This window comes from Scomber scombrus, chromosome 1 (assembly GCF_963691925.1).
Source record: "Scomber scombrus chromosome 1, fScoSco1.1, whole genome shotgun sequence".
In the NCBI taxonomy this organism is placed as follows: domain Eukaryota; kingdom Metazoa; phylum Chordata; class Actinopteri; order Scombriformes; family Scombridae; genus Scomber; species Scomber scombrus.
Window position 1 is genome coordinate 19563550 of NC_084970.1, and position 22364 is coordinate 19585913.

Genomic DNA, 22364 nt, shown 5'->3' on the forward strand with positions numbered 1-22364 from the left:
ACTTCCCACCGGTCAGATAGAAGAAGACCCTTGTGTGAGAGGCAACATATCTTCAAGTGTCTACAACCAAGTCCAGCTGCCCTTGATTCAACCCTCCTTGGATAACCATCATCTTCATGACTGAGAATATTTACAGACATCTACTGAGGAATCAGTAAGACATGGCCAATAAGATGGACTATTTAGAGAGGAAATCACAACTTAACTCAATTGGTAAAAAAAAGGATGTGAGAGAGATGACAGTTGAATTTGTGAAAAGACTTCCACTGGATAAACTGGGAATAGGTCAAGATCAGATAAAGATAACTCAAGCACACCACTGTTCTATTCATGCAAGTAATGCAGAAGGGTAGCCATGCTTGACTGTGGTGAACTTTCTGAGCTGGGACACACAACAACAGATGTTGAAAAGTGCCTGGGGGAAAAAGAAATTATGTTTTAGGAAAACAGACTTCATTTCGACCAAGATTTCACTGCAAAGTTGGCCCTGGGTTACGAGGTTCCAAGGATGTTTGCGAGTGTATTAGAGGAGAAAACTACAGAAAGCAGACTTGTAGAAGAAATTGACAGCCAAGGGAGAGCGGCGGCAGCAAAGGGAAGAGAAGTTGTTCAGTAGATATGAAATAAAGTGACTGCTAACACCTTTATATGGACTACTTTTCCCTCTTTTGATAAGTAACTAGTGTAAGGGATCACTATTAATAAATAAAGAGTAAATAGGTGTACTTAGCTGTTGACTCTGAACTATTTTCCATTGTCTACAGTATGTAAGCAGTGACAATGTGTTTATAAGAGGCTGCTTTGAATTATTCTCAGGATGTTTAGAAAGGTGGTTTTCAAGTAATCTAAACCGTTTACTATTCACTTGCTTCAAGTTCAGTCAGATTTCAAAACTTGAACAGACAAAAGTGTGACTTTAATGATCTCTGATTTGGTGATGTCAGGGTTTCCACACTTTCCACACTGTCTCTACACATAATCAAATAATACTGTAATACTGTGGCATGGCTTCAGCCTTCATGCCCTTCAGTAGAGGTCTGTGGCTAGCTTTTGCCAATTACGCAATATTTATGACATGAGGAAACGGTGAGGTGCATGCGCGGATAAAGTATGCTTCACGCACTGCAAAAAAGTCATATGCAATGAGGCGAAACATGAACAAGAGTAACCATCTAACCATACAACAGAACAAGATACTGTAAAGCAAATGTATTATTTCATTTAGTTTACCTCAGTTCTGTATTGCCTGAATATAGGTTTGTAGTTCCCATATAATTGCGCATTTTACACACATCATCTTGTCTAATTTAACAGAAAACACTAGAAATGATTTCCAGATATTAAAAGTAGTTTAGGGCACAAGGAACAGGTATTAGTGTGACTTAAAATACTCATCAGAGTGAGTATTTTGATAATGAATGAATAATTCTGAATATCTCACATAAGAATAAAATATAGCCTGCATAAGCAAAGAGAGGAAACGTAGTTAATGACTGAGATCTATCTGATCCAAATGTTGCATTTATAATCACTGAAGAACATTTATAGTGTGTGGATTTTTTTTAAATAAAAGAGGATCTTTCATTATTTCCATTGATCATCACACAGTTATTTCATGTTATTCTGAGCTGCAGTGATAAATCTATACTCATCCATAATCAGCTTCACTCTGGGGATAAACTATACTTTGCACAATTAAAATGTAGTTAAAATCATCATTATGTGTTTATTGTAGCTACAGTAATAATGATCTCTGTTTGTTAGAAGCTCTGCTTTAAAACCGGAGTGGAAATAAAAAGCCTCGATGTTTCCTTAAACCTTAAAGCTGCGGGTCATGTGACACACAGTTTCAAGGAAAGAGAAATGTTATTTTTAAGGAGTGTAAATGCTGATTCTCTTATTGTTTTTGATGTGCATTTGTACTTTCAGGTCATATTATTTAAAATGTTAAATAAAGCAACAAGTTTTTAAAAAAAAGGATAACTTTAAAAAAAAAAACTTGTTGCTTTATTGTAAACTCAGGACTTTTGTCGATGTCGGGATCCTGTAGGAATGATGACTTTTTTTTTCGGTGATGTGATTGGTCAGAGGACAAGGTTTTGACAGGTTTGGATCTTACTCTGGAACTTAACCTGCTCCGGAGCAGGTTAGCAGTTCAGCATAAATTACCGTGGTGATTTACCCCGGTAAGAAGTGAACCAGCGTCGTAGGACGGAAAACCCAGGGTTAACCCTGAAGTTACCTCGATAAGAGAAAATCCAGCTTCATAGTACAGGCCTCTGGTCTGTGTTGGGGAAAGGGGGACTTATGGAGTTTGCATATTGTTGTGTAAAAAAACAAACGCCAGTACAGACAGATCCTTCTCTTTGGACTCCTTCCACACAGGGTGACTTTGACAGCTGAGAGCTGTGTGTTCAGCCTTTTAACACCAATCAATGTGCTCTCTGCTGAGCTTGTCAGATCAATAGACTGCCGGCACAGCAGGCCCCTGGGAAGGAAACCAACATCACAGCAGTGTCACAGTTGAACCTCTTAACAGCGACAAACAGTGAAACCCGAGTATGACAAGAAGCCCATTTTCAACTATCTCATGTCCCTATTTAAAGGCCTAATTAACTGTTTTGAGGGGATATGAGAGTGGGCTGTGGGTGAGTAAGCACGTTCATTCTGTGATTTGAGGAAAGTGTAGTTAGGTAGAAAGCAATCACATCTTTGATGCAGCACTTTTTCTTCTTTTTTTTTTTTCTTCAATTGTCTTTTTTATTGTTATCCGCACATAATACATTACACAGTTGGTATTGCAAAAAAACTAAACTAAACTAAATAATGAAAGACATAAGGTGGGATAACGAAAAAACAATGATGAACCAAAACGGGATGTATGGGCTTGTAACAATGGTCATATTCACTTATAGGGAAACTAAACAGCAGTATTGTCTGAGTGTTGATAAGTGTGTATACCAGGCAGTCCTTCAAACCAGCAGGGAGATGGACAAAGAGAGTAAGTGAGCGCATTTAGAAGTGATTTAGTTTCTAGGATGTGGCTGTGACATTTGTACATAGGAGACCCATTTTGACCATGATTTTGTGAATTTATCCATTTGTAGGAAAAGTGAGAAAGTAATCTTTTCCATTATATAAATTTCATTAACAATATCAGTCCATTCCTCTATTGTGGGGAAGTCAGGATGCAGCCAGTGTCATGTGATGGTTTTCTTGCCAGCAGAGATCAGAACACCAAATAGGTATTTGTTGAGATGCCCTGTGAGAAAGTTGATTTCTCCCAGAATAAAAGTTTTGAAATGATATGGTATTTTCATATGGAACATGTTTTCTAATATTTTGTGCATCTCTGACCAGAAATGTATAGTTACTGGACATTCCCAAAATATATGCCAGTGGTTTGCATCCCGGCTCCCACACATCCTCCAGCACTGTGAATCCTCTCCAGCAAAGTGTGCTTTCTGTTTAGGGGTTACAAAGAATCTGATCCCAGTTATCTTTAATGTAGTCTGTGGAGTAGGTTTTTTTAATCATGAAGCCCATATATAATCTAGATATAGTACCCTTGGCTCGCTCTGATGAATGAGCACGTAATATCTCTCTCAGTATTGGGTCTTCTGGATCCACTGTATAGTTTCTAATAACCTTATTAAAGTAGTTACGTAGTTGTAGATACCTATAGAAGTCCTGCTTTTCTAAAGAATGCTCTCTTTTCAGAGTTTGAAAACTTTTAAGTTGTCCCTTATCCATTATTGAATAAAATGTTGTTATTCCCTTAGTTATCCAGCTCTTAAATCTAAGGTCCAATTGATTCGGTTTAAAGTCTGGGTCGTAGGCGCACCACCTAATTATTCCTAATTTGTCATGCAATTTATATGTGTCTTTAATTGAGTTCCAAGTTTTAATTTGGAATTTTGTCCATGGATTCTGCGGCTTGTTTAAAACATTTTCCAGATCCTTATTGCCCAGTACTGTCAGAAGTGGAGGGTCCTTAATGAGTGATAGCTCGATGTCTTTCCACCTGGCATGGTAGTCTTGGTTACACAGATTTAACAATGGCCTAACTTGAGCTGAGAGGAAGTAATCCTTTGGTACAGCCATACCTCCTCTCTCTTTCGATAATTGTAATGTTTTAAACCGTACCCTGGGTTTTTTTCCCTGCCATATGAACCTGGAAAAAATGTTATCCCACTCAGAGAATTGTTTTGTGGGTATTTCCACTGGAAGAGCCTGGAACAAAAAGAGAAGTCTCGGAAGTACATTCATTTGTATGGTCTCCACCCTTTGAGTAAAGCTCATAAAAGGGTTTGAGTTCCATCTTTGTATATCCAGTTTTATTCTGGTAAGGAGGGGGTCATAGTTGATCTTTGCTAATGTAGAAATGTCTTTAGGAAACAGTACACCTAGATATTTCATTGCTCAGATGATATCTATCCTGAAGCTTTTTAGATGGAGTATAATTTTGTGTTAAGATTTGGGTTTTCTGTTTTTAGTTTATATCCCGCATATTTACCAAAACTATCCAAAAGTTTAAATAATTCAGGAAATGAATAAGCGGGGTCTTTGAGGTATAATAATACATCATCTGCGTACAATGCAATTTTGTGTTGTTCCCCATTTATAGTAATACCTTTAATATTGTCAGATTGCCTAATCCAGCGAGCGGTTCGATATAATGTGCGAAAAGGAGTGGTGATAATCCGCATCCTTGTATAGTGCCCCGTTCTAATTTAATATTGTCTGAAATGTACCCGTTTATTTTAATGAGGGCAAGTTGGATTATTGTATAGAGCATTAATTCCCTTTATGAATCCTTTATGAAACCCAAATCTCTCAAGAGTCTTATATAGGAACTTCCAACTCACCGAATCAAACATCTTCTCTGCATCTAGGCTCACCAATAAGGCCTGTAACTTATGTTTTTGTATATGGCTCAAGATATGTAATGAGCGTCTAATATTATCATGAGTTTGTCTCTGGGAAATGAAGCCTGTTTGGTCTGTGTGGATAAGGTGGGGTAGGACCTCCTCAACTCTCTTAGCAAGGATTGATGTATACAGTTTATAGTCAGTATTCAGGACAGAGATTGGTCTATATGATCCACAATCCAGTCTGTCTTTTCCCTCCTTTGGTATAACCGAGATTATAGCTTCTCTCCAAGTTGGCGGGGTTTTTCCTTCTTTTAAAGCTGTATTAAATATGTTAAGAAGACTTGGTATTAACTTGGTCCTGAAGGTCTTGTACCATTCAGGAGAAAACCCATCTGGCCCTGGCGATTTATTTGTTTTTAACCTTGAAATTGCACTAATCAGCTCCTCCCTTTTTATTTTAGCCGTTAATTTTCTGTTTCTATCTTCTGATAGGGTGGGTAAATTAAGGGATGATAAAAACTGCTAAATCTGTTGTTCATCTAATAATTGTGGTTGGGAGTATAGTTGTTTATAGTAATTTTGAAACGCCATTTGTATTTCATGTTGCTTATGTAGCAAGGCTTTGGAGTGTGGATCCCTAATTTTGTAGATTGAGTTATCTGACTGTTGTTTTTGCAATTTCCTTGCCAGTAGCTTAGCAAATTTTGAACCAGATTCATAATACTTTTGTTTTGTATAAATCATCTTTTTTTGTATTTCTTGTGAGTATAGAACCTTAATTTCCTTCCTAATTTCTTTTAATTTTGAGTTGAGGTTTGGGTTTGGTCCCTTCTTGTGTTTTGTCTCGAGTTCTTTTAATTCTTTATTTAGTTCTGATAATCTTAATTGTCTTTGGTTTTTTTGGTAAGCACAAAAGGATATTATTTTCCCTCTGGTAACGGCTTTTAGTGCATCCCATACAATTTCTGGGCCAACCTCCCCATTATTGTTTTCTTCCATGTAATGTTTGATTTCTTCTTTAATTTTTGTTTTGAATTGTTCATTATTAAGAACACTTGAATTTAAACTCCATAGTGTATTTCCAGGATTATTATTTATTTGCAGCATCAATGAGAGAGGTGCGTGATCCGATAAGTCGACATTACCTATCTTGCAGTGATGAATTCTATGGCGATCTCTTTTGGAGATAAAGAAATAATCGATTCTGGAATAGACGGCATGTGGATGAGAGTAATGTGTGTAATCTCGGCTTCTGTATGAGCCTCTGAGGGGCTTGAGATGTCAGAGCGCCTATGAAGGGATGTCCAGCTCTTAGTAAAGAGTTGGGCCCTTTGAGATGACTGCATAGCTCTTACAGTCATAGCTGAAGAATTTCTGTGTCCCGACCATTTTACACTGTTTTTTAAATAAAAAAATAAAAAAAGAAGTAGGAGTGTTAAAACTTAAAATTAAATAAGAGAGAATCATATATGGCTTCAGACATCAATGCAATCAAAATCAGCCTAACCCTTAGAGATTTTGAATCTCAAATGATAGGAAATTAGATCAGCTGGTCCATATGTAGCCGATGCTTTTCTGCGTTGTGTTATACAGTTTGCAAGTGAGACGCACACTGGGGTTGAGCCTATATAGGAGTTTATTCTTCAGAAATAAAGAAACAAAAACAGGCGTCACACACACAGAGCCACACTGCAACGCTCCACCGCTCAGCTCAGAGCACACATAGCTCTATCTCTTTGTATATTACACAAAATATGCAGCATAACTCATACTGTATTAAAATGAATGTGAAAATACAATGCACCATGTAAAACAAAATCAAACATATTTAAAACCAGGATTCAAAGTACAATGAAATTATTTCCCACATTTTCCAGTCTAAAATAATTAAATTAATTCACCCACATTAGCTCATTTTTCTCAAGTGCAAAAATATCAAAAAATGAACTGAATTAGACAAATAGCATACCTTCAGAAATAAAGAGACAAAAACAGGCGTCACACACACAGAACCACACTGCAACTCTCCACCGCTCTACAGGAAAAAATTGTAAATTAAAATTCACATAACCACAATAAATAGTCACGTCACATATGAAATAATACAGTTATTACACAGCCATAGCATGCAGAGCACAACCTCATGACATCAGTATGACAAAGAGAGAAACAGAGGAAAACCTGGTTCAGCTAGCATAAGGCTAAGTTAACTAACTCTGCATGAATAACTCAGTTTAAGATTCAATTTACAAATTATTAATCAATGGAGGCTTGACTAAAAGTTTCATTAGCATGTTGCATTACAGCATATATCAACATATTGTGGTTATGAACAAAAAAATATATATAATAAACAAGACAATGGAGAGAGCGCTTCATAAAGTGACTCACCAGCTCAGAGCACACATAGCTCTATGACGCTAGGTGGTGCAACGCCAAAACAACACCCCAGTGGAACGAGGGTATACAATTGAAAATCAATGTAGGAACCTTTCTTTTTTCTTTTTCTATTCTTTTACAGGGGGAAAAAATCATTTTGGGGAAGTTCACAACACAAAAGAAAGATTTTAGGGAAAATAAATAAACAAAACATAATAAGACATTTTGACTTGGCTACACATACACATAATAAAATTAAAGCTGCGAGCAGCGTTGGGCGGGACCTCGCCCCCTTGCGCACGTTGGGCCGCGGCGAAGCGGCAAGGTTTCCGTCAGGTGTATTTAGACGCATTCAGACCCGGGCTTTTATTGGACACTGCAATAAGTAGATATACGTTACAAACACTCTCTCTCTCTCTCTCTGCTTCTGTATGTCTGTGTAGACATTTAGACTGAACAACTGAAATGAACTGCCACTTTGATGAGTCAAACAGGAGAGGAACTTATTTCCAGTGAAACCTGTAGATATGTTTGTAGTTAATGTTCATGTAATTCGTGTTTGATGTAGACTTTGACAGCAATGTCAGTGAAATAGTTGACAGACTGCACAGATATCTAAAATCATAATAATACAGTCAATAAACTTGAACAAGGATCAGAAAACTTCCTTATCAGGTATCATGACAAGTTTTCTCCACTGGGTGGCACACTAAGACCACAAATGAACCTGGCTGAGCCAGCTGCATACACACACACACAGTTGTTGCCATGGTAGTTAACAACTGCAGAGCATGACAACAGAGCATGCACAGACAGAATGGAGATTCGGGATTGAATGGAGAGGAACAGGGTGCATATGTGTGTCCGCAGATCAAAAAGTATTAAACATAGCCAGACCAAATTACACACATCTATAGATGAGACTTGTGGCTACATTTTGACGTTTGAATGGAGTCTGTAACTGAAAGTATGCAGGAATAATATATATATTTTGAAAAGCCTGGCAATCTGTGCACTTCCTGTTGGATTTAGGCCAGTGGTGTCAGCACGTGATTTGTAGGTCTTGATAAGACAAACAATTGAGTTTTGGTTTGATCTTTCTACGACATTCCTATCAGGCGTAGTGGCCGTTTTACTGTTTCTAGGTGGCGCTAGAGAGTTCGACGTTGTTTGTTTTTCCATTTTATTGAACTTATGGCCAGACCTGATGTGCGTTCCGAATTTGGTGAGTTTTGGAGCAGGTTTATGGGGTCAAATTAAGGCGCAAAGAGGCGGTTGAAGAAACATAATAATAAATGGCACACTAAGACCACAAATGAACCTGGCTGAGCCAGCTGCATACACACACACAGTCGTTGCCATGGTAGTTAACGACTGGAGAGCATGACAACAGAGCATGGGCAGACAGCAGGCAGAGTAAGGATTGAATGGGAGAGGAACAGGGTGCACATGTGGGGCCGCAGATCAAAAAGTATAAAACATAGCCAGACCAAATTACACACATCTATAGATGAGACTTGTGGCTACATTTTGACATTTGAATGGAGTCTGTAACTGAAAGTATGCAGGAATAATATATATATTTTGAAAAGCCTGAAAAATCGTCGAAGATCCCACATGTAACGGCAAACTGTGCACTTCCTGTTGGATTTAGGTCAGGGGTGTCAGCACGTGATTTGTAGGTCTTGATAAGACAAACAATTGAGTTTTGGTTTGATCTTTCTATGACATTCCTATCAGGCGTAGTGGCCGTTTTACTGTTTCTAGGTGGCGCTAGAGAGCCAATTTTGGCATTTTTGGGGTTAATGTTTTCCATTTTATCAAATTTATGGCCAGACCTGATGTGCGTGTTGAATTTGGTCTGTCCTTTTCCGGTTTAGCAAATGAGTGGATAGACGTTAAATCAGGAGCTCCCGGTGTATGAAGCGATAAAACATCAAAAAGCCCAAATGGAGACGACAGGTCAGGTGCAGCTAACGACGACATGCTAGCTAGCATGAAGGCTGGCTTTGACAACGTGTCTAAGCAGATTGTGACTTATAGCGAGGAAAACCGAAAAGAAATGAAAGACATTAGAGAGAGTATTCAAAATCTGGGAAGTATTTTGAGACAAGAACTAGCCACTTTTAATGAGGAGATGGGCAACAGGTTCGAGGCCATCGACAGGAGAATGGAAGCCCAGGGCAGAGATATTGTGGACATTCAAGAGCGTGTGGTGGAGACCGAGGAGTGGAATGCAGATTTGAAGGAAATTCTCGCCTCTTCCCTCAAGCAGCAAAGGAGGCTACAGGAGAAGGTAACCGACTTAGAATGGAGATCGAGAAGGAACAATATTCGAGTTTGGGGAGTACCAGAGGGCACAGAGAAGGATTCTACACCGGAGTTTATAGAACGTCTGATCCGCGAGGAGCTTAAACTCGATGAAGGTGCTAGTCTACAAATACAACGCGCCCATAGAGCGTTGGCACAGAGACCGACCCCAGACAAGAACCCGAGAGCGATCATCGTCAACTTTCTGCAGTACCAAACCAAAGAGGACATCCTCAAAAAGGCCTGGCAGACGAAAATCGAGATTGAGGGAAAGAGAGTGACGTTTGACCACGACTACCCAGCGGAGGTGGCTGCAAAGCGCCGTAGCTATGCGGGTCTGAAGAGGGTTCTGAGGGGAGAGGGGATACGGTTCCAGTCACCGCTAACGGCATTGAGAATCCACTGGCAAGGAGGCGTCCAGTCATACGGTAGTCCACAAGAAGCTGCGCGGGCGATGAAGGAGAAGGGAATGAAGGTGGATGGACTGATAGAGGAACAACCGACGCTGGAGCAGCAGCTCGAGACCGCTTTCAAGTGGCGCAGAGTTGGAGACCAGGAGAACGACGTCGCGGGGAGAGCGAGGGAGGAACTGAAGCGGTTTTCCAGGAAGAAGTGAGTTGGTATTTTGATAGAAATTACTAACTTTGGTACTTTCTAATTTCGTGAAAATTTTGAAAATCCTACTTTTCTCAGACGCTATTTGGCTGTTTTCTTAAAGTTACGTAAGTAGCCTGTAGGTAGGCCTATATTTTATTTGGACGAAGGTTGAGGGGAAACTATAGGCTACACATGCCCACCCATGTATAGAGATTTTGTACTTTTTCTTTAAGGGTTATCTGTGATATTTCATTCCTCATTATATGGGATGGTTTGGGTAAAGATATATCCCTATTTTTTGTTGGCTTTAAAAGAATCACAAGGTCAAGGCCGGGAGTGATGGTTATAGAGTATGTTGGACATTTTTAGCGTGTATGGAGGACTTCAGTTTGGAGAGTTTTTCAGCGCTAAGGGGGGCCCTCTTACGAGAGGATTTCCCCTCTCCCCACCAACAGGGGAAATGGGGAGAGATAAAGAACCCCAGTTTATCATGGGAGATCACCTTTTTGTTTACTGTTATACGGTTAGAACAGCTGTTGCTGATGTTTTTTTTGTGTCCATGTTTAGCTTATGGGTAATGAAAGTGCATTGGGGAACTGATGTATAATGGATAAAGGAACATGTTTAGGTGGTCAAATTTAGGGTCAAAGTCGCATTAGACTCTCCTCCCATTCATTGTTTATGGGAGCGTTTTGGCGAGGGTTTTTGGGCACTTGACCTTTGAGGGCTTCTAAAATTCAAACCGGACGAGTAATGAAAAAGTTGTTCAGAACGTTTGTGCAGCAGGGTGTGCTCAGTCAGCCATTTAAGTCTGAATCCGCCACAATGAACGCCCTAGGACAAGATAACGTTTGTAGCAGGCCAAGAATCGTCGAAAATCCCACATGTAACAGCAAATTGTGCACTTGTTGGATTTAGGTCAGGGGTGTCGGCGCGTGAATTGGTTTGATCTTTCTACGACATTCCTATCAGGCGTAGTGGCCGTTTTAGTGTTTCTAGGTGGCGCTAGAGAGTTCGACGTTGTTTGTTTTTCCATTTTATCGAATTTTTCGCCAGACCTGATATACGTTCCGAATTTGGTGAGTTTTGGAGCAGGTTTAGGGGGTCAAATTAAGGCGCAAAGAGGCGGTAGAATAATAATATAAAGAAACGATACAAATTCAATAGGGTCCTTGCCTCCAGGCAAGGGCAGGACTCCCTTCTGGAGTCCTCACCCTCTTGCCTTTCGGCTCGGTCCCCAATAAAGTGTAAACCGGGACAGACTTATCTGCATCCTTTACTCGGTCAGGTGAATGATTGTCCCTCACTCTGGAGGAGGAATCCGTCTGTACTCCTGGAGTTTCTTTTTAAACTGCGTCTTTAAAAAGCTTTTTTCTTTTGTGGTGCTCTATCAGGGGTGTTCATGGCTCCAACCCCACGGCGCCCTGCCACTTGCCACGCAGATAAGAGTTCAGTCTCTTGTTGATCCGGGCTGTCTGGAGCAGGTATGATGGTAACGGGGAATCCACGCAAAGCCATGTCCTCCGTCGCCTCAGTTGCGCTCTGATACAGGCGGGTGCGGTCGTTGTAAAAGACTCGCAGTCTCGATGGGTAGGGAGTCTGGAACTTAATTTTCCTTTCTTTTAGTATTTTCTTTGCTTCCGTGTATTCCACACGTCTCTTAAGGACCGCTGATGGGTAATTGTGATCTACGTAGAAGCGGGTGTTGTTGTAGAAAACCTCTCTTTTTTGCCAGGCTTTCCGGATAACCTCTTCTTTTACTCTGTAACTCGCGAACTTGGCAATGATAGACCGGGGCTTTGCTTGGGAGTCAGTGGGTTTAGGAACTGGAGCCCTGTGTGCTCTCTCAATTTTAAGCTCCGTGCCTGGCAGAAAACCCAGCGACTCTTTCAGTAAATTTTCCAGGAAAAAAGAGACGTTGTCCCCCTCCGCGTCTTCGGGTATGCCGTATATTCTGATATTGACTCTGCGAGCCCGTCCTTCTTGGTCTATCAGTTTAGCCTCCATGTTAGCCTGGCGCCGTGAGAGCCGTTTCACAAGCGTTGACATCGATTATAATGCTGTTTCTGTTTCGTTGATCCGGGTCTCAGCTTCCACCAGTCTGTCGTTCGTCTTGTGCAGTTCTTGTTTTTTTATCTCTGTGAGGTGGTTTATTATCTCACCTGAAGTCTCGCAGTTCGTTCAGTTTGCCCCGTAGGCTAGCATCGTCTTCCCCGTCCTCGCTCATCGCACATGTCGGGGAGCTACTTTGGCTATCAACATTTTGTGGCATACATTCACCAATATTTCTTGTGGTCATATTTTTCCAACTTCTTGTGCTAACCCTGTTCATCATCTCGTTTATAAAACACTCACATTTGAGTTATCCCAGGGGTTATCAGGGTTAATTCGTGAAACCGTCAGGGAGCACAGAGATTAGGCTGCCATCTTCGTTGCGACCCGGAAGCCGAATCCGCAGCACTTACTTTTCAATAACACTTGTTCAAAACCAAACCTTTAGTCAATAATAAGCAGTCCAAGATTATTACTTTGACAGTTCAGATATTCAAAGTATCACCTTTCAGCAGTATTACAAATACAAAATGTTGATCCCTGCACAGATTCAGAGAGGTAGAGTTATCAGTGTTATAAATATTTTTTCAAAGGAACCTGCTGAAAATCGCATATCATGTGTTTTTTGTCAAAGGTCAATCACAAGGGTGAGACAAGAAGACGATTCTTGCAAATTTATATGTGTACACTATTCAGAATCTCTTTTTAGGCCTGAATTGTACATTTTATATTCATGTAGGATTATAGACGTAATGAATGAATGAAAGTATGTGTTTGTATGATATATTTTCTGATTTTAAGCCAATCTGCTGCAAGTTGTCCTCCACAGTGTCCCTTCACAGTCCCACAGTTTTATGTCTTTGCAATTAAGGGCAATCTGCCTGGTCCATATGAGCTAATGCACAGTGTGCGGCTGAGAAGAGTGCAAACCAAGCACATGTTGTATATGCTGTCAATGAAATGTAAACTTTGACAAGATTTCCACCATCTGTAGAGACGTTACAGTGAACCACTTAGGTTAATGGGATTATATAATGTTACATAACTTCTTTAAATGTCACAGATAACACTGCTGATTGGGCTTGTCAAATAGGAAGAGAATGTGTAATCATTTAGCTAACCTGATATCTGTGATGCGTCACATTCATCAGTGTTTTTGTAGAAAGCATGAATGCTCAATCTTTAGAACAGAAGGATTAAAACATGACCTGAAGTCTGTCACTTCTGAACTCTTTTCATATGCAGAAGATTCTGCAGCACTGGCTCTCAACAAAGATCAAAGCATAGTTTAAAGTACGCTGAATGCATAACGTCTTAATGTCAGCAGCTGGATGACTGAAAACAAACTGTCACTCCATATAAGAAAAACAGAATCCATACTGTTTGGGTCAGATAAGATAAAATTTAAATGGTCCCCTGTGGTGTTGTTCTTGGCGACACTGTACTTAGAGCTAAGGAGTCAGTTTATTTTTCTTGTCTGCGTGCTCGATAGCCATATGTCAGCAGTGGGCCAGGCTGAAACGGTGCTTACCAAAATGTCTGGACAATAAAGCAATGGTGACCCTGGAAAGAACTCTTGTCCAGGCTTATTTTGACTATGCCTACTCTTCATGGCACAAACTCATCTTGACCCTTCCCATTTTTTGAGCCTTTGGGTGGTTGAAGCCTCTTAGCCAATTCTTGGTTTAGAGGTTTTTTACAGTAGGATATTATGTCTGATCATAGGGTGTCTTTCTTTAATTTATTTTCTTTGTTTTGTATTGATGTAGCTTATTTATTTTAAATATTATGTATAGGCACATAAATGTATATAATTTGCTGAGGGGTGTGTAAGGTAATATTGATATACTGATGTATTTATTTCTGATTCACAGAATGTGAGTTATTCTTAATAAAAGTGTGGTGTGTAGGGTCAGGCATTGTCCAACAAAGCACTAATGTAGAGGCTGATGTTTCTAATACCATGAATATGTTGCTGGGTGACAATGTAGGCACCAGTGATAATGGTATTGCATTGTATTGTAATAGTATTTTGATTCATAATTTTGTGTCACTCTTGCCATATCAAATCTGCTTTCTTGATCCCTCCCCTCCATACCCCCCAACCGTAAAAAGGGACCACAACAGCTTTATTGTGTTATCCTGACTATATCACATCAGGATCAATTCTCGTCAAGGTGGACGCACTCCTCACCAGGTGCTCTTGTATTGAAGTAACAGTATGGCGATCTGGCAGGTGCTAATTGTCTTTATTAACATGGGTTCATCAAATTGTTCTAAGAGAACATTCACTGCTTATGCTGATCAATGCAACATAAATCTATAATCTATAAACCAACATTTCTTGACCAACATTTCTTAAATCCTACAAATTATTAATTGACTCTTTGAGAGGCCCCATGTGTAAATGGAGAATATAACCATTTCTCCATTTACATTTACATGACAAATCTTTGACCACAAAATAACATTAGTGAAGGTTGTTACTTACAAAGAAAAGCTTACCTTACATCAGTATCAATGAATGAATTTCTGAGCAGGCTTTGAGCTCCCTCTACTGATAAACATTGGGCCTTGCAATTGCAATGTGCTGAATGTTGCAGGTGTGAGCGTTCCTGCAAACATTTTTTATTTATTTCACATCTCAGACAAATGATTAACAGACTAAGACTTTGACCCACAGAATTGCTCTTGTGGGTCAAAGTAAAGAAAAAAAACAAACCCATTTTGTTTGCAAAATGGTGCGTGCATGCATAATTGCATATCTGTGCAGTATGTATGTGGCCCTTGGTTGTGTTGTTGCTTCTTAAGGGGAGCGTTTCTTGGTGTGGACAGGTGCCACTGGTATGCCGTGGGCACTTAGACATCACCATGTCTGTACACCTCAGTGCCAGTCTGTGTGGGCAGCAGGGAATCCATTTGGAAGAGCTGTGTGAGACAGACAGACATCAGCATTGGCATTTAGCACATAAGGATTCAGTGTCTACCAATAAAAACACACATAATAACCCATGTCAATATTGAACAGTAAAGATTTTAAAAGAAAATCCTCTTAAATAATAGTAAATCAGGTAATTTACAACAAACATCAGGTGAGACCCATTGAACACTACAGTGATTTCATCCCAGTGAAAAGGCATTATTTTTAGGCTCATAAGATCAATGTTCTATAAGTTTCTACTTGGATGTTTAAAACTGTCTTCATAGATTGGTGTATGATGGCTCACAAGTGGAAATGTGAGAGGTGACTGAGATGAAGTCAGTGGGTGAAGCTCTATGCTCATTTCGCTGGTCTTGAGTCTGTCCATGGACTTCTTTGGCTCCTTCTCCCAGCAGCATCTCCAGCAGCAGGCTGTCCATTCTAGCTTCCCCTAACAGCTGTGCTAAGTGGAGAGTCTCCACCATCTGCCAGGCCACACTCTGCAGGGGAGGTAGTACCAACAGCAGCTCCCCAAACCTTCCCCGCTGCTCACAGGTTGCTTCTTCTAGCAACAGATGGGCCTGAAAACGCAGATGGCGTACCACCTGAGAACTCTCCAGTCCTGGACAGTCTGTGAGACAAACGTAAGGAGATATACAGTATACTGAACAAAAGAAAATGTAAAGAAAATTGCACTTAAGTATGGAGGTTTTATTGGAAAATTATCAGTAAGTTGAAAGAGATATATGCAGTTGCCAGCAAGCCACTTTAAGGCACCTTTTCCTTCATAAAGAAGATATTTGACAGATTATTTACTCTAGTAATGAGATGGACAGAAATTTAGAAATTCTTTTACAGATCCAGTCTACACTGTCCTCACATCCAGCATTCAATAGTAACAATAGAAAGACATTTTAAGGGCGGATCGAAAAGATGCTTGCATAGTCTTTTATAATATAATAATTTATAAAATAATAATCCAAAGATCATGTTATAGTGACTATTTTTGCACAGGTTTAGAGCAGAGTTAAATCAATTCAGTCCTCAGGTCCACTGCCCCCCAGCCTGCCTCTCCTGCTACTGCAGGTAAATGGACCATTACTTCCAGCAGGCAGCCACCTCTGCCTGACTGCCAAGGATTTCACCACATCCTGATATTATTAGAAAGGCTCCCCAAAATATGCTGAAACCATACAGTCTAGACTAAATTACATATACAAAGAGGCAAGAAAATAAATGGATTCAAGAAAGAACACAAAAAAGAGTTATTCTTTTGTGTGGTGCATTGGATGAAAGTGGCAGAGCAGAAAATACTATCTACTGTCACTCTCTTTCAGACTGACCTGGGGCAAAGAAGACAATGGTTCTGAGGCAAGCAAACTCTTTGTCAGTGATGTCCAGGTCTCTGAGGGGTTTGACCAGCTCCTCTTGGATTCGGAAAGCCACTCTGGAAACCTCTACCTCTGCACCTCTCAGTGGGATCACAAAGTTGTTACCTGCTCAATACACATTAATATATCAATTCATATAAAAGATATTTAAACTCCAAGTCTTTAAGTTTAGAGCTACGTGTATTTCTATATTGTATATTCCCTTTACAAAAAATTAAAACATTTGATCAATGCAATTATTAAAATGTTATTGTTCTCCAATGCACATAACTGAATAATAAAATAAAAAAGGACAAAACTGGTAGGAGGTTTTACCTAAAAGAATGAGATTGTTGTAAGGTAGAGAGCGTCTTGCTGCCCCCAGGATAAGATGTTCTGCAGAGTGGGTTCGTAACAGGGCTACCTGCACACAGACATACACAACTTTTATTTCATATACAACTGTAAAATGCAAATCAACCAAAATATCTCTCTGAACTGAGGAATGTAAACACTCAGTCAAACAAGGAAAAAAGGCAACAGCTGTTACTTTATTCTACATTAACAAGCACACTGTATGTCTGCTGTCTATATAAGAAGAGCTTTAGGTATTCAGCTCTCTTCATACCCTGTCATTTATTGGGAGACTACAAAACTCAGGGATGTGTTTTGCCCATTTCACCAGCAGGAGGAGTTGCTGCTTCATGGACCCAAACACGTCTTCAACACAGGCTGGCTTCTTGGTGTTGATGTCGTGACTTCTAGGTAAGACCACCGCTGGAAACTGTGAGCAGCAAATGGCATAATGTGAGTTCACACTGGGCTCAGGTGATCCTGCAATGTGAGAATGAGCATTAGAGAAGGTGTGCGAGTGTGTATGTGGGGAGGGAGATAAACGGGGGGATGAAGGTGATGTGTCTGCAAGGTGTATTGGCACTTAGAGAGCTGTGATGGTTTAAAGCAAGACAAGGCAGGTAGATGAGGTTTTGTGTGGAATATGGAATCTGTTTTATTGCTATGTATTTCTTTCAAACAACATTTTTTTTTATATTTGGTTGTTATTGTGCATTAAGGTAACTGAACATCACCACATAATCTCAGACTGAGTGGTGCAATTAAATTGGCTATGATTACATGGGGTCCCTGGGCAATTTTGTCCTTTTTAAGGAGTAACTGAATCCAGCCTACAGCTACAACGTCCACATAATTTAATGGCTGCCTGTCTAAAATATAACCTTCATCTTCCCCGTCTCTGGTCTTCCAGAAATAGAGGGGCGATCTCTTGACTGGCCTGTATGAACAAGTTCATTTGAGTCACAGAACTTTGTATGTGAGTTATTAAGTGATGGCGGGATACCTGGTGCACACTGGCCTCTGCTTGCATCAGCACACTGATGGACAGAGTGCCCACTGTCTGTCCCTTGGCTCTGTGGCTACTGATGCAGTCTCTCTCATTCTGAACAGCTGGGGGTTAAAGAGAGGAAAGAACCATCAGAGACGTTTCTTGGCTACTTCAGACATCACTCCTGCACTCCACTTTTTTGCACCTCAGCTGCAAACATCATTGGAAAGAAAATACCTACTCTTTGCCTCCACAAGGTCCTTCTATCCTCTGTTACACAGGGGTTGCTGATGTCAACATTTGCCATGCCAAAATGTGCCTGCTTTGTGAATGCGGCAGAAATTAGAGAAAATCCTGTTTGTTCAGGTTTCATTCTGTTTGGAGACTATTCTACTGATGGGAATTTGTGAGTTTTTAAAATGATTTTTTATCTTATGTCTTTTTCATTTACTTGTCTAATCAAAGATGCTTCCTGATTAGAAAAGAGTAGCAGTGAAGAAGAAGGAAAGCGAACAGGAAATCCAGCTTTCCATTGTTCTATACTTAACATGAATTCAAAGTATGTAGTATATGGAAATTGAGTTGAAGAGGATCATAAATTCTCTTGCATAGACATCTTAACGTGATATATCTTGAGTTGATATTCTGATGACGACAACTCCTTCCATGCAGACTGACAATAAAAATTGGGAGTGGGTGATAGGATGTTTGATGGTGCAGATTATATTAAGTGAGATGTCATCACTTAATGAGGACCCCTCTATGTGAGTCATTACAAGCAAACCAATCTGGATGGCCTCACACCGATTCCAATATGGCTCCACAAAGTCACACAACAAGACCTAGTATCCAAGTAATCAGTCATCGGAGCTGTCCTCTCAGCAACCAATCAGGAGCATATTAATCAAACTAGGAGGGGGCTTTATCTGTGCTTTACTTGCATGGTCCTGCATGACAATGTCACAAATCTATCTTCTGTGGAACATCAGTTAAGTCAGGATTTGGAGTAAACAGTTACAGGGAGCCTGGGCAGAGGTCGTGTCTAAAAGGACTGGCTGTCTGAGGAGTCTTGTTTCATGCTTTACTTGTCTGTTTCTACCACAGCTGTACTTCTGGCTTAATATGAAAGTGATACTACAGCATGTTATGCAAACCAGACAAATTAGTGAAGTAAACATTTAAATTAGTAGCCCTGGCCTTCACTTCAGGGGGTTGTAACATCTTTCCAGTAAAGCTGCAGAGCAAATATTTGTTCATGCTCCACCATGTTAATTATTCATGCGAAGAGACTATTTCTGGCTCCTCTGATCACATCCCTTTCTCCCTGATTATCTGTGAGTGTCGATGTAAGATAGGACAATGATCATATATTAGGTGCACAAACATATATATAGTATGCATGTTTGAAAATATATAGCTGCCTGAAAATACAGAAACTTTTCTGACCTTCTTTTCTCATTCCAGCTTTGAAACACTTTTGTAGTCTGCAGTAACGACACTGGTTCCTTTTATCTTTGTCCACAATACATTGCCTGTTGAACCTGAAAAGATTGTACAGTATACAGTATAAGCAAAGATGCAGATATTGTCAATCCTTTTAAAACAGCTCTGACATTATACACACATTTGTCAGAGGAAGACACAATTATATATCCATGTTGAACATTCTGAGGTTTAGGAACTGATGATATTTTGTTCTTGAGCATTTCCAGAAGGGCCACTCATTATACACTCTGGGAATTGTTCTCGGCAAAACATGACAGAATCAGTTGACTGCAAAGCATGGCTCAATCAACTGCTCACATGGGAAAGGAAAGCTATATATACATACAGCTATATCTCACCATTGATTTGAGTCCTCAGTCATTATATATGGTATTGTTTCCATGCCTGGACTGGTCCCAGTGACAATGAGAAGTCTCACCTTATAATAGGTGATAACTTTACAACACAGAATAACTTCTCACTTTAACTTGAAAATTCCCAATGTCATCGTCAATGCCTTTGTCCACCATAAAGAGTTTGATGTGATATGTTGAAGGACATTGAGATACAAATGAATAAAATGTATTAAGGAGGATCTTTAATGGAACATACCTACAATTGTAAGTGTGGTTGTTGCGAATGCTTCTTCTGAAGAAGCCCTTGCAGCCGTCACAGCTGGACGCACCATAATGTTTACCGGTGGCCCTGTCGGCACATATGGAGCAGAGAGTCCTACTTCCATCAGGCTGTGGCGGTGACGAGGTGGGTGCAGACACTGTTGAATCTGTTAATTAAGACAGTAGACACTGCAAAATCCAGACATCTGATAAAATACAGTATGAAATGAAATTGCCTGAGGAAAAGTTTGGATATGAGACAAGTGATTGATAGATATTAGCATTGTAAGGTGGAGACATACTGTATGACCTTTAAGACATGAGCCCTTTTTATTTGGTTGCTAATGAATAAATAAATATCTCTGAGGCTAATCTAACAAGCCCCACAAGCATCTCAACCAGATCACATAGCTGAAAGAACATCAGCTTTGTTAGGAGCAGACAGCCACCTTGACAGAGACCATCATTCACGACCCCTTTCATCAACCAAGGCACATAATGAATCATTCCACCTCAGTGAACAGAAATAACCTTGTGCACAAAACTTTGCAGCAAACGGCTCATTGTGAACTCATGGCCCCATAAGAATGGAGATAATAATAAAAACAGGATTATAGGCAGAGATATCATTGGTCTGTGTGACTGCTAGTGTCATAGGCATCCGAGGAGCACTGCTAGTTATTACACGAAGAGGAAGAGGAAACTCCCCATTCAATTAAACCATTTAGAGGTCAGCAGCAAGCCAAAATCCACCTTTCTCCTTTGGCTTATTTTACACTAGGCACTCTGTTTAAATCCAGTCTCCATCTAGGTTGCTCTAAACTGCATCCTGCCAATGTTTGATTGCAGGATTGTCTCTCTTAAAAGCACTGACCGTCAAATGCACGTTCCTGGTGCAGTGTTCCTGCACTGATGCTCCTACTGAATTAATAGATTAGAATACATTTGCCTCACAGTTATCTGGATTTGAAGAGTGGTCTGTTGATAAAGCTTTTTGATTTGGTAATGAAGTGGACAGAGAATACAATAGAAATTCAAACCACAGAAAATGTAATGGCATCTATTTTGTAAATTGATTTATCATTTAAATAGTTTTAAGCAAGAATGCCAAAGCCTCCTAATTGTAATAGTTTGCTACTTTTCCAAGTTGAACACTGAAAAGTTTCTTCCGGTTTTTTGACTGTTGGTCATTTTAAAACCTTGGACTTGGAAAATTGTGAAGAGCCGCACGTGGATTTTTTTTTTTGTTGATCAAATGATTCATTGAGGAATAAAACATTAGATCACTGTACTCTTTTTCTGACAATAATCCCTGTTCCAGTTTCAGCATTTTGTAGATGGGAAGTTGTTTTCAATCTTACCTGTTGTTTTTGTTTGCACTGGTATCACCATCATGTTGGTTAGGACTTCAGTGTCCATGCTGCCATTAGTGTATTCTAGTTTAGAGATTGTCCCAGTAAGCTTCATGATCTTGATGAAGTTGTATGGTTAGCAGAGTTTCTAAATTGGTTGATTTGCAAATCTCAAAAAAAAAAAAAAAAGTACTGTAACGTCTAGATTATTCATCCAGGTCTATTCCTCTTCAAGTCAGCTCTCCCAAGTATAAGACAAATCCTTTTCCTTCTCCAGAGTTGTTGCTTCTTTGTCTTTTGTCTTCTTGATCAGCTCTCTGGGTGTTTATCTTCTTTAAAACATCACCTCTAACATTTTTCTGGTGGTTTGAAAAGCAGCTCTGCAATGGTGTGCCCCAGTGACTTCCCTGTGCTGAAATCTGGCTCACTGTCTGTTTGCTTGTTTCTTATCAGTAAAGTATATAAAGGGGAGAGTTCAGGTAAACATGACTCACTTTTAGGACCAAAAGCAGATAACAGTTTGAAATACCAGCACCTCTCAATATGTCACAATTAAAATGTATTAGGAAAATAAATGTCATCAACAGAAATCAAAGACAAGTCCAAAGGTTACATGTTAGGAAGTCTTATCATATTTTATATGATATTTCATTATCTTGAACAATCAATATGTCACAGAAAGTAAGTGATATTGCTCAATAATGTGTCTCATTGCAGGGGGCACTGGTGACGTCTGCATGCACTATATCTGTTTTTGTCTCCATGGTATTGATAAAGAGTAGGCATGTTACTTTTATGATGGAGACAGACTACATTGCTTTATTCTTTGAACATATAGTGAATGTGCCACCAGCTGTCTGCTAAAATTGATCAGAACTAGAGTCCTACTTTTACATTACATGGTTTAGCACATTTTTTAACATTTTCTTTCCTTAAAATGTACAATTCACCATTTCTGTCTATACAATCTCAAATACAAATACCAGACAGATGTACAGTGTTCCAGATCTTAGGCATAAGAGTCGATATGTGTAAAAGGGACAGAGTTTTGAAAAAGTGAAAGACA

General features: G+C 39.7%; 1 protein-coding gene across 2 annotated transcripts; it reads right to left on the bottom strand.

The window, feature by feature from the left end:
* Nucleotides 1-14442: 14442 nt before the first annotated feature.
* hnf4b (hepatic nuclear factor 4, beta) lies at nucleotides 14443-21715 on the bottom strand. Of its 2 annotated transcripts, none has more exons than XM_062422727.1 (9): nucleotides 21308-21715; nucleotides 19942-20113; nucleotides 19291-19385; nucleotides 17860-17966; nucleotides 17131-17286; nucleotides 16839-16926; nucleotides 16476-16628; nucleotides 15440-15763; nucleotides 14443-15140 (listed from the first exon to the last, which is right to left on the bottom strand). In XM_062422727.1, exons 1-9 carry the CDS (start codon nucleotides 21411-21413, stop codon nucleotides 15097-15099), a joined length of 1245 nt encoding a protein of 414 aa, XP_062278711.1. In that variant the 5' UTR covers nucleotides 21414-21715; the 3' UTR covers nucleotides 14443-15096. The 2 variants fall into 2 exon arrangements, with proteins under 2 accessions (XP_062278711.1, XP_062278720.1); XM_062422736.1 differs by lacking the exon at nucleotides 21308-21715 and adding an exon at nucleotides 19689-19768 and having other exon boundaries at nucleotides 19942-20059.
* Between the last annotated feature and the right edge of the window lie 649 nt (nucleotides 21716-22364).